Consider the following 13807-nt stretch of genomic DNA (forward strand, 5'->3'; position numbering starts at 1 on the left):
TAAGGTAGCATGTGAACTTCAAGCATGGCATCTATTCCCGATTAAGTCCTGGTGTGGACACACTCATTCCAGAATAAGAATACCTTTGGAAATAGATGACACTAATTTGGAATAAGGGACTATTATTCTGGAATAAAGAACATCCATACCAAGAGTTAATCCGGAATGACTATTCTGGAATAACTACTTGTGTAGACAAGTCCTAAATTAGAGTTACATCAAAATCTGCCTACATCATTTGAACTAAGAAACTCACTTAGGAGGAGCCTTTTGGTCTTTACATTTCATTTTTTTAAATGTTAAGATAACATGACTCTTCTTTTCAGCTGGCTCCAGCATTGGAGAAGTGAGTGCAACAGACAAGGATTTACCATTTCCTGGAATCACATATTCCATTGTAGCTGGAGGAGGTACCCTTTCTTACACAAATATATTTTGGATTGACCCAAATGAAGGAAATCTGGAGATTATAGCAACATTAGACTATGAAACAACGCAGAGGTACATCCTCACAGTGCAAGCTTCTGACACAGAGAAGCTTGCTACAGTGTCCGTGAGTAACTATATCACTTCTGCAAATGTCTCCCTCACCTGAGGCAAAATTTAGCCTATGTCCACGGTCATCCCAAGACCTATGCACCACTCAACTCCCACTGAAGTAATATTAAGGCTGTGGGCTGGCTCTCTACACAGGGCTGAATTTCAAACAAAGGGAGGATACAGTGAGAGGGAGCAGGGAGTCCTGGCATTAAAAAAAAAGAAGAAAAAAGCAGGGTTTTTATTTGTTGTTTTTTCCTTTCAACACTATCTTTTATCTGCCTGTTATTCATTCTTGATATTTTTGGTGGGCAGTAAGAGAGCTTTCTGTGTATCCACAAAGGCCGTAAAGAGCATGTCTACACTTACAGCAGCGTGTTGAGTACAGATACTGCATGCCCAGCTAGCACAGGTATAAAGAGCTGTGTAGACAGTGAGGCACAGCTTGACTGAGTGGAGTAGAGTGCCTGGCACTCCTGAAATCTAGGGTAGATACACCCTACATGTCCAAGCAATGCCTCCCATGTCTACTTGGCTATTTTTAGCAGCATAGTCTCCTGCTGTCTCCCTCCTGCAGGAGCCTTTCCCCACCACAGTGAAATGCTGGCAGCAGTGGGGAAAGGCTCCAGCTGTTTCCTGCTGCCAGAGCCTCTCTCTGCTGCCTCCCATCTTCCAGAGCCTTTCCTGGATACAGTGAAAGACTCTGGCAGTGGGGAGCTGCTGGAGCCTTTCCTTACTGCTGGAGCCTTTCACTGCCACATGTAGCTACACAGCACAGTGACAAGTATGGATGTAGCCTGCCTTTCACTGTGGTGTATACCTACATGTGTAGTACCTGTAGTGTACACGCCGCCGTTAAGTGTAGACATAAGCTTACATTCACTCCATATATGTTTCAGAGAACACCGAACTTCTGTGCATATAAACTGTTTCGTTCAGTGGTTAACATCTCTCTTTACCCCATTTTTGCATTACATTTGATTTTGCTATTCAAAAAAATTGTATTATCTCCGAACTTTAGGCCCAGTTTACCATTCCCAGCCAATAACTGCTTGGTGAAGGAACAAGAGGGGTTGGGGGGAGAATGCTTACCCTCTCACTGCCCCTCATCTCCACACGGGCTCCCTTCATGCATGGAACGGTCATAGAATCATAGAATATCAGGGTTGGAAGAGACCTCAGGAGGTCATCTAGTCCAACCCCCTGCTCAAAGCAGGACCAATTCCCAACTAAATCATCCCAGCCAGGGCTTTGTCAAGCTGGGCCATAAAAAGCTCAGTCCCTGAATTATTATTAAATGTCGGGAAGCTTAATTAACATTTGTGAAGCACTTTGAGAACCTTGAATGGCTAGATCAGAGGTGGGCAAACTATGACCCGCAGGCCACATCCGGCCCGCGGGACCCTCCTGCCCGGCCCCTGAGCTCCTGACCCGGGAAGCTAGCTCCAGCCCCTCCCCTGCTGTTCCCCCTCCCCCGCAGCCTCAGCTCACTCCGCCGCTGGTGCAATGCTCTGGGCGGCAGAGCTGCGAGCTTCTGGGGCAGTGCCGCTGCAGAGCCCCGTGCTCTGTGCTGTGCGGTGGCGACGGTGTGGCTGGTTCCAGCCGGGCGGCGTAGCTGTAGGGCCACCAGCCACTGGTGACCCAGACAGCACGGTAAGGGGGCAGGGAGTGGGGAGGGGGTTGGATAGAGGGCAGGGTAGTTTGCCCGCCCCCCTGCCCACACCCCCCCAGAGGGCAGGGAACACGGGGGTTGAATGGGGGTAGGGGTCTTGGGGTGGCAGTCAGGAATGAGAGGAGGGGTTGGATGGGGCGGTGGGCAGGGGTTCTGGAGGCAGTCAGGGGACAGGGAGCGGGGAGGGGGGTGGATGGGGCAGGGGTCCTGGGGGGGCCGTCAGGGAACAGGGGGGTTAAAGGGGGCTGGACCACGACCCCTTCCCCTAACCAGCCCTCCATACAATTTCCGAAACCTGATGCGGCCCTCAGGCCAAAAAGTTTGCCCACCCCTGGGCTAGATCTAATAAGTGTTAAGTATTATTTTCCATTCTGACTATGACATACTTTAGGCAATTCAAAAAAATCAAAAGTCCCACATAAAAGAAAGTGCAATGTTAGAACATAATTTGCCTTAAGGAATTGGAGTTCTAGAGGGACATCGGTCACAACATGAGTTCATGATCTCTTGAACTTTAACATGACCAAGGCAAAAACTAAATGAATGGACCTTCCCTGCCACTCTTGTTTAACTACTGTCAATAAAAAGAAAGAAGAACAAATCCTACTAGCTACTAGAGCTGGCAATATTCTGGCACAGCATAGTGGAAGAATCTCACCTGATCAGCTGGCTCTCTTTCAGGTAACCATCAATGTTCTTGAAGTAAATGATGAAAAACCAGTTTGTTCAGCCAATACCTATTCATTGGCAATCCCGGTAGACCTAGCTGTTGGGACCAACATTGAGGGTTTCAGGATAGAGTGTGTCGATCGCGATTCTAGTCCCAGATCTTTCCGGTACTTCATTAATTCAGGTACTGCACTTGTTTGACTCTTGAATGTCATTGTTGCATGCCTGATGCATGGGGAAAATGCTTGGATATAGACAGTCCATTTGATTTTGTGAACAAAAAAGTCTAGTACATGTTACATGGTAATGCTGATATTGGCTAGGGTTTAATACCATGGTGATTGACAGGCACTTTAGAAATAACTTAAAGATTAGCTACCTAGAGCTTCCATTTAAATTAATGGCAAACTCACATTGACTCACTGGAGCCAGCCAGACTGCTACTCCTCTTGTACACAGAGACAAATTGTACTTTCAGTTATAACAGGGTAAACTGGAATAACCTCAGTGGACTTAATGGAGTTCCAGTATTTCAGATTTCTATCAGTGTAACAGAGTGGAATTTGGGGCACTGCTCAAAACTACTCTACAAAACTTGTGTCCTACCTCCATGCTGTACTCATTAAAATCCCTTTGTGAGAACATGTGCTTGGACACAAAAATCAATTATAAGCCAGGTGCTGAGACATTTGGTGTTGCCTCATTTCACAAAAAGGGAGCCATTTTAACTTAAGAAAAACTTCTCCTTTTGAGGCAGAGAATGGGGTAATGATTGAACAGGTGATACAGACGAATATATTAAGCAGAGAGGGTGAGAGCCTCACCCCCACTCCAGCCCCTTTATGCAACATAAAAGGCTCAGAGTAGCATAAAGGGGCTCTAAAGGCCCTGGTCCTGGCCATGGGAGGAGTCTCCTGGTGCAGGCACTGAGTTAAAAAACAAGGCTATCTTCTGAGGACCCCCTTGCAATGCCTTGGATAGGGAACATGCAGGGGGTGAAGCTAGGAGCAAAAGAGGCATGTCAATTGGTGGGTCTGCACAGATGCAAGGCAGTGCTGAGACCCATAGTGCAGCCATAGGGGTGCTGTTTAAGGCCTAGGCTACACTAGAAAAGTAGATCAGCAGAAAAATCCACACTCCTGAGTGGTGTAGTTAAGATGACCTAAGCCCCCATGTAGACAGCGCTAGGTTGGTGGAAGAATTCCACCTTTCGGGGAGGTGGATTGGCTATGCTGATGGAAGAATCCCTTCCATTGGCATAGGTAGTGCCTACCCTGATGCACTACAGTGGTGCAGTTGTACTGCTGTAGTGTTTCAAGTGTAGACAAGCCCTAAATTAAGCCGATGAGCCAGAACAGCCCAGGATTGGGAGGGCACAAAAAGATGTCTTCAAGCCACCTTAACCCTCACCTGAGGCTGTGAGTTCTGTGCTGTGTCTATTGGAGGTGTAGCACAGGATCTTATGCAGAGTTGTTAAGACCAAGTCATTCAGATGCTGAGAGGATCTCTTGCAATAGCCCTTATCATAGAATCATAGTAGATTAGGGTTGGAAGAGACCTCAGAAGGTCATCTAGTCCAACCCCCTGCTCAAAGCAGGACCAATCCCCAACTAAATCATCCCAGCCAGGGCTTTGTCAAGCCTGACCTTAAAAACCTCTAAGAATGGAGATTCCACCACCTCCCTAGGTAACCAATTCCAGAGCTTCACCACCCTCCTAGTGAAATAGTTTTTCCTAATATTCAACCTAGACCTCCCACAGTGCAACTTGAGACCATTGCTTCTTTTTTGGTCATCTTTGAAAACAGCCTAACTCCGTCCCCTTTGGAATCCCTCCTTCAGGTAGTTGAAGGCTGCTATCAAATCCCCCCCACACTCTTCTCTTCTGCGGTCTAAATAAACCCAGTTCCTTCAGCCTCTCCTCATAAGTCATGTGCCCCAGACCCCTAATACTTTTAATTGCCCTCCGCTGGACTCTCTCCAATTGGTCCACATCCTTTCTGTAGTGGGGGGCCCAAAACTGGATGCAATACTCCAAATGTGGCCTCCCTAGTGCCAAATAGAGGGGAATAATCACTTCCCTTGATCTGCAGGCAATCCTCCTACTAATCCAGCCCAATATGCCATTAGCCTTCTTGGCTATTAGGGCACACTGTTGACTCATATCCAGTTTCTCGTCCACTGTAACCCCCAGGTCCTTTTCTGCAGAACTGCTGCTTAGCCAGTCGGTTCCCAGACTGTAGCAGCGCATGGGATTCTTCCATCCTAAGTGCAGGACTCTGCACTTGTCCTTGTTGAACCTCATCAGATTTCTTTTGGCCCAATCCTCCAATTTGTCTATGTCATTCTGGACCCTATCCCTACCCTCCAGCATATCTACCTCTCCCCCAGCTTAGTATCATCTGCGAACTTGCTGAGGATACAATCCATCCTATCACCCAGATCATTAATGAAGATGTTGAACATTAAACCTTGCGCAAAAGTCTGTTCTCAGATGTATGTCTCACTGAAAGTGCTTATTTCCTACCTTTAGCACTTCAGTTATGGTATTATTTTCCATAGCAGTCCTGCTAATCAACTTCTAGTAACTGGAGCCATGTCGTAGAACGGACCAGTGCTAATGCTTCTAGAGCACATCATCCCTTTCAGTGGTTTTTGAAGGCAGTGCTGTACAGCCAAATGATTGCATAATGGATTAGTAACAAATTTCAGAAAGAAGTGAAATCAGTGGCCCTTTTCACATTGTTTTGTGCATCTGTTTTATGTCGATTTTTTTGCTTCTACTTCTAGGTAATGTGAATAATCATTTCACTTTTTCACCAAGTGCTGGCTCCAACATCTCTCAGTTGATTCTTGCATCTAGATTTGACTATGACAGTGGTTTGGATACAGTCTGGGACTACAGACTGCGCATCTATATAACAGATGACAATTTGCTGTCGGGTTCTAACAGAGCTACGGCCCTCATTGAAACTGGGACAGTGACATTAAGCATCAAAGTTATCCCAAACCCGACTACTACTACCACTACTACAGTAAGTTCACTGAAATTCTGAATCTTCAACTTAATTCTGTGGCTGTTGCATGGGCGGGTCTGTGTGTGACAATTAAAATGACTGAGGGTAAGTGCACTCCAAAGAACACAGGAATTACTGTGGGCCCAATCCTGGGCAAGGGTAGGCATCTTCCACTTACAGTTAAGTCAGTGGGAAACAGGAAGCTCAGTGCCTTGCAGAATTGGACCGGTATACAAACCCATAATGTTTATGTTTTATTTCACTTCTACAACAAAAAAGACACTTATCCAAAGGTCCAGGTACCCCACCGTCACCTAAGATCACAGCCAATACAAGAAAGCATCCCAAACAGCCTAGCCCCTTGTCAAAATATCAGTCCATAATAAAATACACCTCTACCCTGACATAACGCTGTCCTCGGGAGCCAAAAAATCGTCCCACTTTATAGATGAAACCGCGTTATATTGAACTTGCTTTGATCCGCCGGAGTGCGCAGACCCCCCCGGAGCGCTGCTTTACCGCGTTACATCTGAATTCGTGTTATATTAGGTCACGTTATATTGAGGTAGAGGTGTAATTGATTAAAAATACCCCATTCTGCAACATACTCTACAGCAGTGGTTCTCAAACTAGGGCCACCACTTGTTCAGGGAAAGCCCCTGGCGGGCCAGGCCAGTTTGTTTACCAGCCGCATCTGCAGGTTCGGCCGATCGCGGCTCCCACTGGCCATGGTTTGCCACTCCAGGCCAATGGGGGCTGCGGGAAGTGGCAGCCAGTACGTCCCTCAGCCCGCACAGCTCCCATTGGCGCAAGCAGTGAACCGTGGCCAGTGGGAGCTGCAATCGGCTGAACCTGTGGATGCGGCAGGTAAACAAACCGGCCCGCCAAGCGGTGGCCCTAGTTTGAGAACCACTGCTCTACACCCCATCCCCTCTAACTCCCACTCTCCCTGCAAGCCTGAAAAAACAGATGGCCCTGCTTGAATTGTGGAGCCTATCATGTGGAGACTGTCACAGAGTCTCATGTGCAGAGCATACAAGTGAGAAGTTATAGACTTTGGCAGCTGCATTGATAAGGAGAGAGCAGGAGTTAACCTTTGCCTGGGATATTAACATTTCTTCACGCATTTCTCAGAGACTGGTTTTTGGTTCCTAGCTAAACACTGCTTTGGCTGACTCACACATCTGTATGTTTCTCTAATGACGGAATACAAATTAATCTCTGTGTGTGAAGATAAAAAAAGAAGGCAGCACAAAACTAGCTTTCAACCAGCCAGAAGGGATATTTCTCCATCACTTGGATCACCCAAATATTACACCCAGTGACCGTCTGTTGCAAAAATTCAAGCGGTTCTATACCATGGGCTCACCCTCATCCAATGTTTTCATGGGTTTCAAACACACAAAGTTGCAAATAAATGTTAAGTGTGGGATGGAGTCTTTGATCAATGCCCTACATATCCAGTGGGAATTTAGCCACTGGGCCCACAGAGTCTGGGCCAGTTGGGGGCCCCTGGGTTCTGCCATCTGGTGGGTGAGGCTGGGAAGCCCCTTCCCCCAGCATCCCCGACCCCATCTCTGGCAGAAGGTATGGGATAGGGGAAGCCCACTCCCAGGTCCTCAGACTGTGTCTCTGGTAGAAGCTGCGGGATGGGAGGAAACCCCACAGCAACCCCTTCCCCCGCCCCGCCTCTGTCCCGGGCAGAAGCTGCAGGATGGGGGAAAACCCTGCAGTGCCCCACCCCCACCTCAGCAGAAGCCGGGGACAGGGGAAGCCCCCTCAACACCCTGATCCCATGTCTGGAAGAAGCTGCGGGATGGCAGGGAGAGCCCAACCCCGCTCTCCGGCAGAAATGCTGGGCAGGAGAAGCCCCAGCACCCCGACCCTATTCCCCCCCAGAAGTGCGGGAAGTGGCAGGGGAAGCCCCAGCATCCGGACCCCCACTGCAGCCCTGGGACTGGAGGAGCTCTCACTCCCCGCTGCAGCCTGGGGCCATGTCACGGGGAGGGAGCTTCTCTGGGCTTGGGGCCACCGTGGGGGTGGGGCAGAAAAGAGAAAACGGGTTGTGGGGCTGGCGGAATGGGAGGGGGCCCTGGGTGGAACAGGGGTGTGGTCCCAGGGAAGGGGCAGAAAAGGGTGGGGCTGTGGGTGGGGCCACAGGCAGAAGGGGTGCAGAGGAGCCCCCCACTTGCTCTGGTCCAGGGACCTGGGAAACCTTAATCCGCCTTGTATATATGGGAAGTTCCATAGCCGAGACACCTCAGGAAGAACTGTGGTTCAGAGTCACAATTCTTTCCCTGTCTCCATCACTTCTCTCAGAGGGAGGTAATTTGTGCCAGCACTTTACCAGATGCAGATTGCTTCTGTCATCCTGCACCATGTCAGCTGTACTGGCTGGTGTTTTAAAAAAGAGGGGTGTGCAGCCACGGGTCTGCTCCATTCTTCACCCCTCTCTGCCCCCCTGCTTGGTGGCATCAGCCCCTGCTCTCCCCAGCGCACTTGAGCCAAGATGTGGGGAGGTTGCAGAGGGTGGACAAGGGAGTGGAATCTTACAGGCTGTGCCCTAAGTAAACCCACAGATGAGCCAAGTAGAGACAGGCCTGGATCAGAAACCTAGAATTTCACATGTGGAGTGTTTGAAATCACAGGAGCTTTGCTTTGAAAATACCTGGATCCAAACTTCCTAACTGACTCCTATCTCTGTTAATATACAAAAATACCCTGTAGTGAAAGTTAACATTGCTACACACACCCCAGTCCATAGAAATCAGATGTTAAACTGCCTACTGGTACTCACGCTCTACCCCTTCTCCCACAGCCACACACTTTACCATTACCACAAACTACCATGCACCACAGATCACAACCTCAATTCTGCTTTCCTCATGCTACCAGCCTCGCAGCACCAGGCTACCCCTGCATCTTCTCTCCCGCACTCCACTTTCACTCAGTACTGCCAGCCTTCAGAGATCAAAAATCATGAGTCAGACCCCACACATTATGAGATGGGCTACCTTACTGAGTACCACCCCACCCAGGACTCTGGCTACATATTTAAATGGCTTGGGGCTGTGCCACCAACCCTGCTGTTGCAGCCACACTGATATTGTTACTCGAGCTAGCTTCAAAGTTAACTTGGATATGCCTACACATGCTGCAGTCACACCTCCTGAGTGCAGTGTAGACATATCCTAAGGCAATCCAAATTTTTTAAACACAACCACTGCATGCATGTTTTAATAGAAAACACAGGAGCACAATCAGGAACATACTTTTTAGACTAGGTGTCAACAAAATTCAGAGTTTGCAGCATTTAAGAACCTTTTATATTTTTTTTTCAAAGCCTGCCATTACACTTCTGATCAGAACAGAAAATGTTTATTCTGAATCAGCTTGGTATGTGCCGTTCCTCATTTCTGTTGGCAGCATGCTACTGCTTGGACTGCTTGGATACCTATCCTTCCTGCTGGCAAAATATATCCGTACCTACTGTCCGCCAAAACCCAAAGCAGATAAAAGACCACTGTAAGTAATCAAAAAAAGAACATAAACACTAGTTTCCTTGAGAAATAGTGAGTTTTTTGTTATTACTATTGACTTATAAAGACAGCTTGAAGCTCTGAGTGTTAATGGAATTTATACTTTGAATATTTTAGAGCAATATGTTATTTGCTGTAATAAACGTCACTAGTTGTTGGAATAGGATGTTGATTATTTAAAGAGACAAGAGTCAAATCAAAATGAAATCGAAATGCTTGATGGATTTACTGATACTTTAGTCAAATGCTTTAGCTGAACATCACAAGCAGAAAAAATAATAATTGTTTCTTACCACCAGAAGTCCCAATCAGGATCCTGGCAAAATTGTGCGAAGATCTTTCAGAATGAGAGATAACTAAGGCTGTTTTAGTCATGGGTATTTTTAGTAAAAGTCCTGGATAGGTCATGGTCAGTGAACAAAAATTCACGTCCCGTGACATGTACTTGCCTTGTACTATTTACCCATAACTAAAACTTGGGCCCGGGCCTGTGGGTGCTCTGGGGTGCATGGGGGTGCAGTCTGGGGATGCTGTGGGTGCTGGGGGGATGGCTGGGACCCCCGCTGGTGCTGGGGGGGTCTGGTGGGGCAGGTAGGCTCCCTACCCAGCTCTGGGTGTTCCTGCAGTTCCTAGGGGGAGGAAAGGCCAGGGGGGCTTCACGCACTTCCCCTGCCAAGTTCCGGTTCCTCAGCTTCCATTGGCCAGGAACCGCAACCAATGGGAGCAGTGGGGCTGGTGCCTGAAAGCAGGGACAGTGCGCAGAGTCCCCTGGCCTCTCCGACTAGGTCAGGAGTTGCAGGGTCATGCTGGCTGCTTCCGGGGAGCCTCCCCTCCAAGGTAAGCGCTGCCCCACACCCTAACCTCCTGCCCCAGCCCTGAACTCCCTCCCACACTGCTACTGCTGCTAGCCTAGGGGCTGCCTCAGGTAGCTCCTCAGCCAGTCGCACCACCTGCTGCAAAAGTCACGAAGGTCACAGAAAGTCACGGAATCCGTGACTTCCATGACCTCTATGACAGACACGCAACCTTAGAGATAAAATATTAACTGCAAGCTATTGTTATTATTCTAGAGGTGTGTGCAAGGAGTTTAGCAATTTGTGGTAGAAATGACAAATTGATACAGTGGCATATAATTTGGCTATTGTTATTATTTATTAATTGGTGCCAATGATTCAATTGGACCACGTTAAAAAGCAATCTTGATATTTTCAAGTCACATTTTAAACCTTTCAAATATTTTAAAAGATATTAGCTCAGCCCTAGAATTGGCTGGGGAGTGTAATTTTTTAAAGTATAATTTTGGGTGGTGGTATAACTCCACTATGCTGTTACTGATAAGATTAAAAAAATATACAGCCATCCTTTTGAGAGTCACAAGAACAATATTCAGGGCTGTTTTACTGCTCCTGGTAGCTCAATAGCAGTAGTTAATAATGCTGAGGCGCAGCAGAACAAACATGCCCAAACTAAACAAACTGAAAAAGGTCAAACACAAAAAAATTCCCGTTTGCCAAATGAAAAAAGAACAGATTTGTTAGGGTTAGAACTGGAACGTGATTTTTTTTTGTAGACAGGTATTGCATATATTAACTATATTGATAACTTTATATTTTTATTACAGGAAAAACACACCAGGTATGTATCTTGTTTTAATGCTTTTATTACTTCTTAAGAACAAGTGCACCACTTAATAAGCTGCATCTCCACTAGCAGCTCGGGGTGTATTCCAAACTCCTGTACACATACGCTAGCTCTCATCTGAGTTAGCATGCTAAAAGTAGTACTGTAGCTGTAGTAACATGGACAGTGGCAGCAGTGGCATGGGCTAGCTGTGCCGGGGGTATATTCCCAGGGATCAGGTGAGTTTGTACTCGGCACTGCTACCTGGTGTTGCTACTGCTGTTGCCCATGGTACCATGGCTATGCTACTATTTTTAGCATGCTAGTTCAGATGAGAGCTAGCACTAGGTATGTGTACGCAAGCTGGGGATCACACCCCGAGCTTGTAGGGTAGACAGAGCCTTAGTCAGAGAAATTTGTAATTCCATTTTCAGATAAATAATCCAAGTACAGGGGTAACTGGGTGAAATTATATGGCCTGTGCTAATACAGAAGGTCACAATGGATGATCTAATGGTCCCTTCTGGTCTTAAAAATCTATGAAATTGTTGAGTAAAGAACAAGCCTGGTGTAGCCTAGTGCTCTGGCATGGTGGGGCAGGAATTTATTAACTGTGTTCCAATTAGCCTTACCAGCACTTTTCATTAGTTCAATCTCCTAAATACAGTTTGAGCTGACTCAGCAACAACCAGCTTCTGGACACGGGACACACAACCAGGCCTTCCCAATTTGGAAGTCATGATTCTCACCTATAACAAAGGATTTTGGGTGCCTGGTTTGAGACCCTTAGAGGTGCCTGATTTTTCAGAGGTTGGATGCCTGGTGCTTTCTGAAAAATTGGGTCCCTTCAAGTTGTCTCAAGTTGAGCACCCAAAAGTTGAGGCGGTGAGGGGGAAAAGGAAGATGGTTTGAAATAATTGTTCAGGCTCAGACACATCTGTAGTAATTATACATTTTAGGCCATCACATGCCAACCAACAGAGCCTGTTGGTGGCTGGAAGTGTTGTTTGAAGGGAGATTTTTAAAAAAGCCTCAAAGGAGGGAACAAAAACGGACATGCAGAAATGTAGAGGCAGCACCCTTGAAATTGGGCAGCATCCATGGTCTGTACTGTAGAGAAGCCCAGTCTCCCTACTATTGGTGCTGACTCTGACCCATAGGGGAAAAAAAAGGTAGTTGCTGAGCACCCACTGGCAGCTCCCCTATCAGCGCCTCCTCCTTTCCCCAGTGCCTCTTGCCCGCCGGCAGCCCCACCAATCAACACCTCCCCCTCTCTCCCAGTGACTCTTGCTGCAGTGGATCAGCTGTTCTGTAGTATGCAGCAGGCGCTGGGGGGCGGGGGAAGGCGCTGATTAGCGGCGGCCACCGGCAGGTAGGTCGTGCTTGGGGCAGGGGTCGCAATAGGGCAAGAAGAGGTGGGGAGGGGGTGTGGCCTTGAGGGAAGGGGTGGAGTGAGGGGGTTCTGAGGCGAAGCCGGGGGGTGCACCCCTCCCCCCCCGGCACATTAGAAAGTTGGCGCCTATGCTCACTACTAACTCAGAATGAGTGAAAATGGGGGTCGGGTCTGGGAAAGAGCTTGTAAATATCAAATCCATTTTTCAAATCAGAATTTTGCTTAATTGGGTTTGCAACACTTTCTTGTTTGACTTCCATGAACTTGCAAGTGCACAAGCTTTACACGTGCAAATACTCATGAAAGATACATTTTAGTTCAAATATTCCCCACAGGTAAAGTTTACTCTCCTGCAGAGGGCCAGTGCAAGGGCTTTGGAGAAGCTGAATCCTCAGAATATGGTTTGATTGGGAGTTCAGTTGTGCATAGCCCTAGTGCTGTCTGTCTGCATGGAAGGGAATTTCATCCCCAAAGCAAATTATTCACTGTCAAAAAGTGTGAATAATTTTGAATAAAGAATACATGTGAATGTCTAAATCTGTTCAAACAATCAATGGAAAGTAAAATTCATTGAGGAAATTATTTGTGGCAAATTATTCACCTCTACTTCTAGGGCAAGACTGTCAAATGTGACTAGCAATTTTGGGTGGCCAACCTGAAATACCTCAAAGGGGTCTGATTTTCAGAAAGTTCTGATCACCTATCCTGTGAAAGTCAGGCACTTTCAAAGGTGTCTCAGACTCACTAGTCATTTTTGAAAATCTTGTCTTTAATATCTATGTATCACAGTCAAAAAAATTCTGATTTCTTAAGCCTGGTCTACACTAAGGAGGGGGGAAATCGATCTAAGTTATGCATTACATGACTAATGTAGTTGAAGTCGATGTATTTAGATCTACTTACCGCGGTGTCTTCACTGTGGTAAGTCGACGGATGACGCTCCCCCGTCGACTCTGCCTGTGCCTCTCGCTCCAGTGGACTACCAGAGTCGATGGGAGAGCGCTTGGCAGTTGATTTATCATGTCTAGACTAGACACGATAAATCGACCCCCCTGGATCGATCGCTGCCTGTCGATCCTGCGCATAATGTAGACAAGCCCTTAGAATGTGCATTTTCTTTCCTGTAGAAAAGAAGAAAGTTAAGAAAGAAGAGGTTTGGGTAAGTACTGTAAGTCACAAACTAAAGTAAGTGTTTGGCCCATACCAGTCCTACAGTATGGTCACAGAACCTGTGGAACTTTTGTATGACGCCAATGACGGAGATTGCAAGGTAGAATTCTTGGCATAGTTTGTTTCTGCCACTAGAGATGTTTTCTACAAACCCACTATTTCAAAAATATTGAATAGTGCTATTTTTTTAA

The 13807-nt window shown here is 47.1% G+C and overlaps 1 protein-coding gene across 1 annotated transcript in view; it reads left to right on the top strand.

Moving 5' to 3' along the window:
- Positions 1-13807, top strand: part of CDHR3 (cadherin related family member 3) — a 71912-nt gene that overhangs the window by 41582 nt on the left and 16523 nt on the right. The window contains exons 12-18 of the mRNA XM_044987174.1: positions 327-553; positions 2891-3062; positions 5668-5912; positions 8318-8323; positions 9238-9419; positions 11055-11068; positions 13574-13605. Coding sequence (XP_044843109.1) covers positions 327-553; positions 2891-3062; positions 5668-5912; positions 8318-8323; positions 9238-9419; positions 11055-11068; positions 13574-13605 — 878 coding nt within the window. The remainder of the gene's footprint in view (positions 1-326; positions 554-2890; positions 3063-5667; positions 5913-8317; positions 8324-9237; positions 9420-11054; positions 11069-13573; positions 13606-13807) is intronic.

The sequence above is a fragment of the Mauremys mutica genome, chromosome 1 (genome assembly GCF_020497125.1).
Source record: "Mauremys mutica isolate MM-2020 ecotype Southern chromosome 1, ASM2049712v1, whole genome shotgun sequence".
Classification (NCBI taxonomy): domain Eukaryota; kingdom Metazoa; phylum Chordata; order Testudines; family Geoemydidae; genus Mauremys; species Mauremys mutica.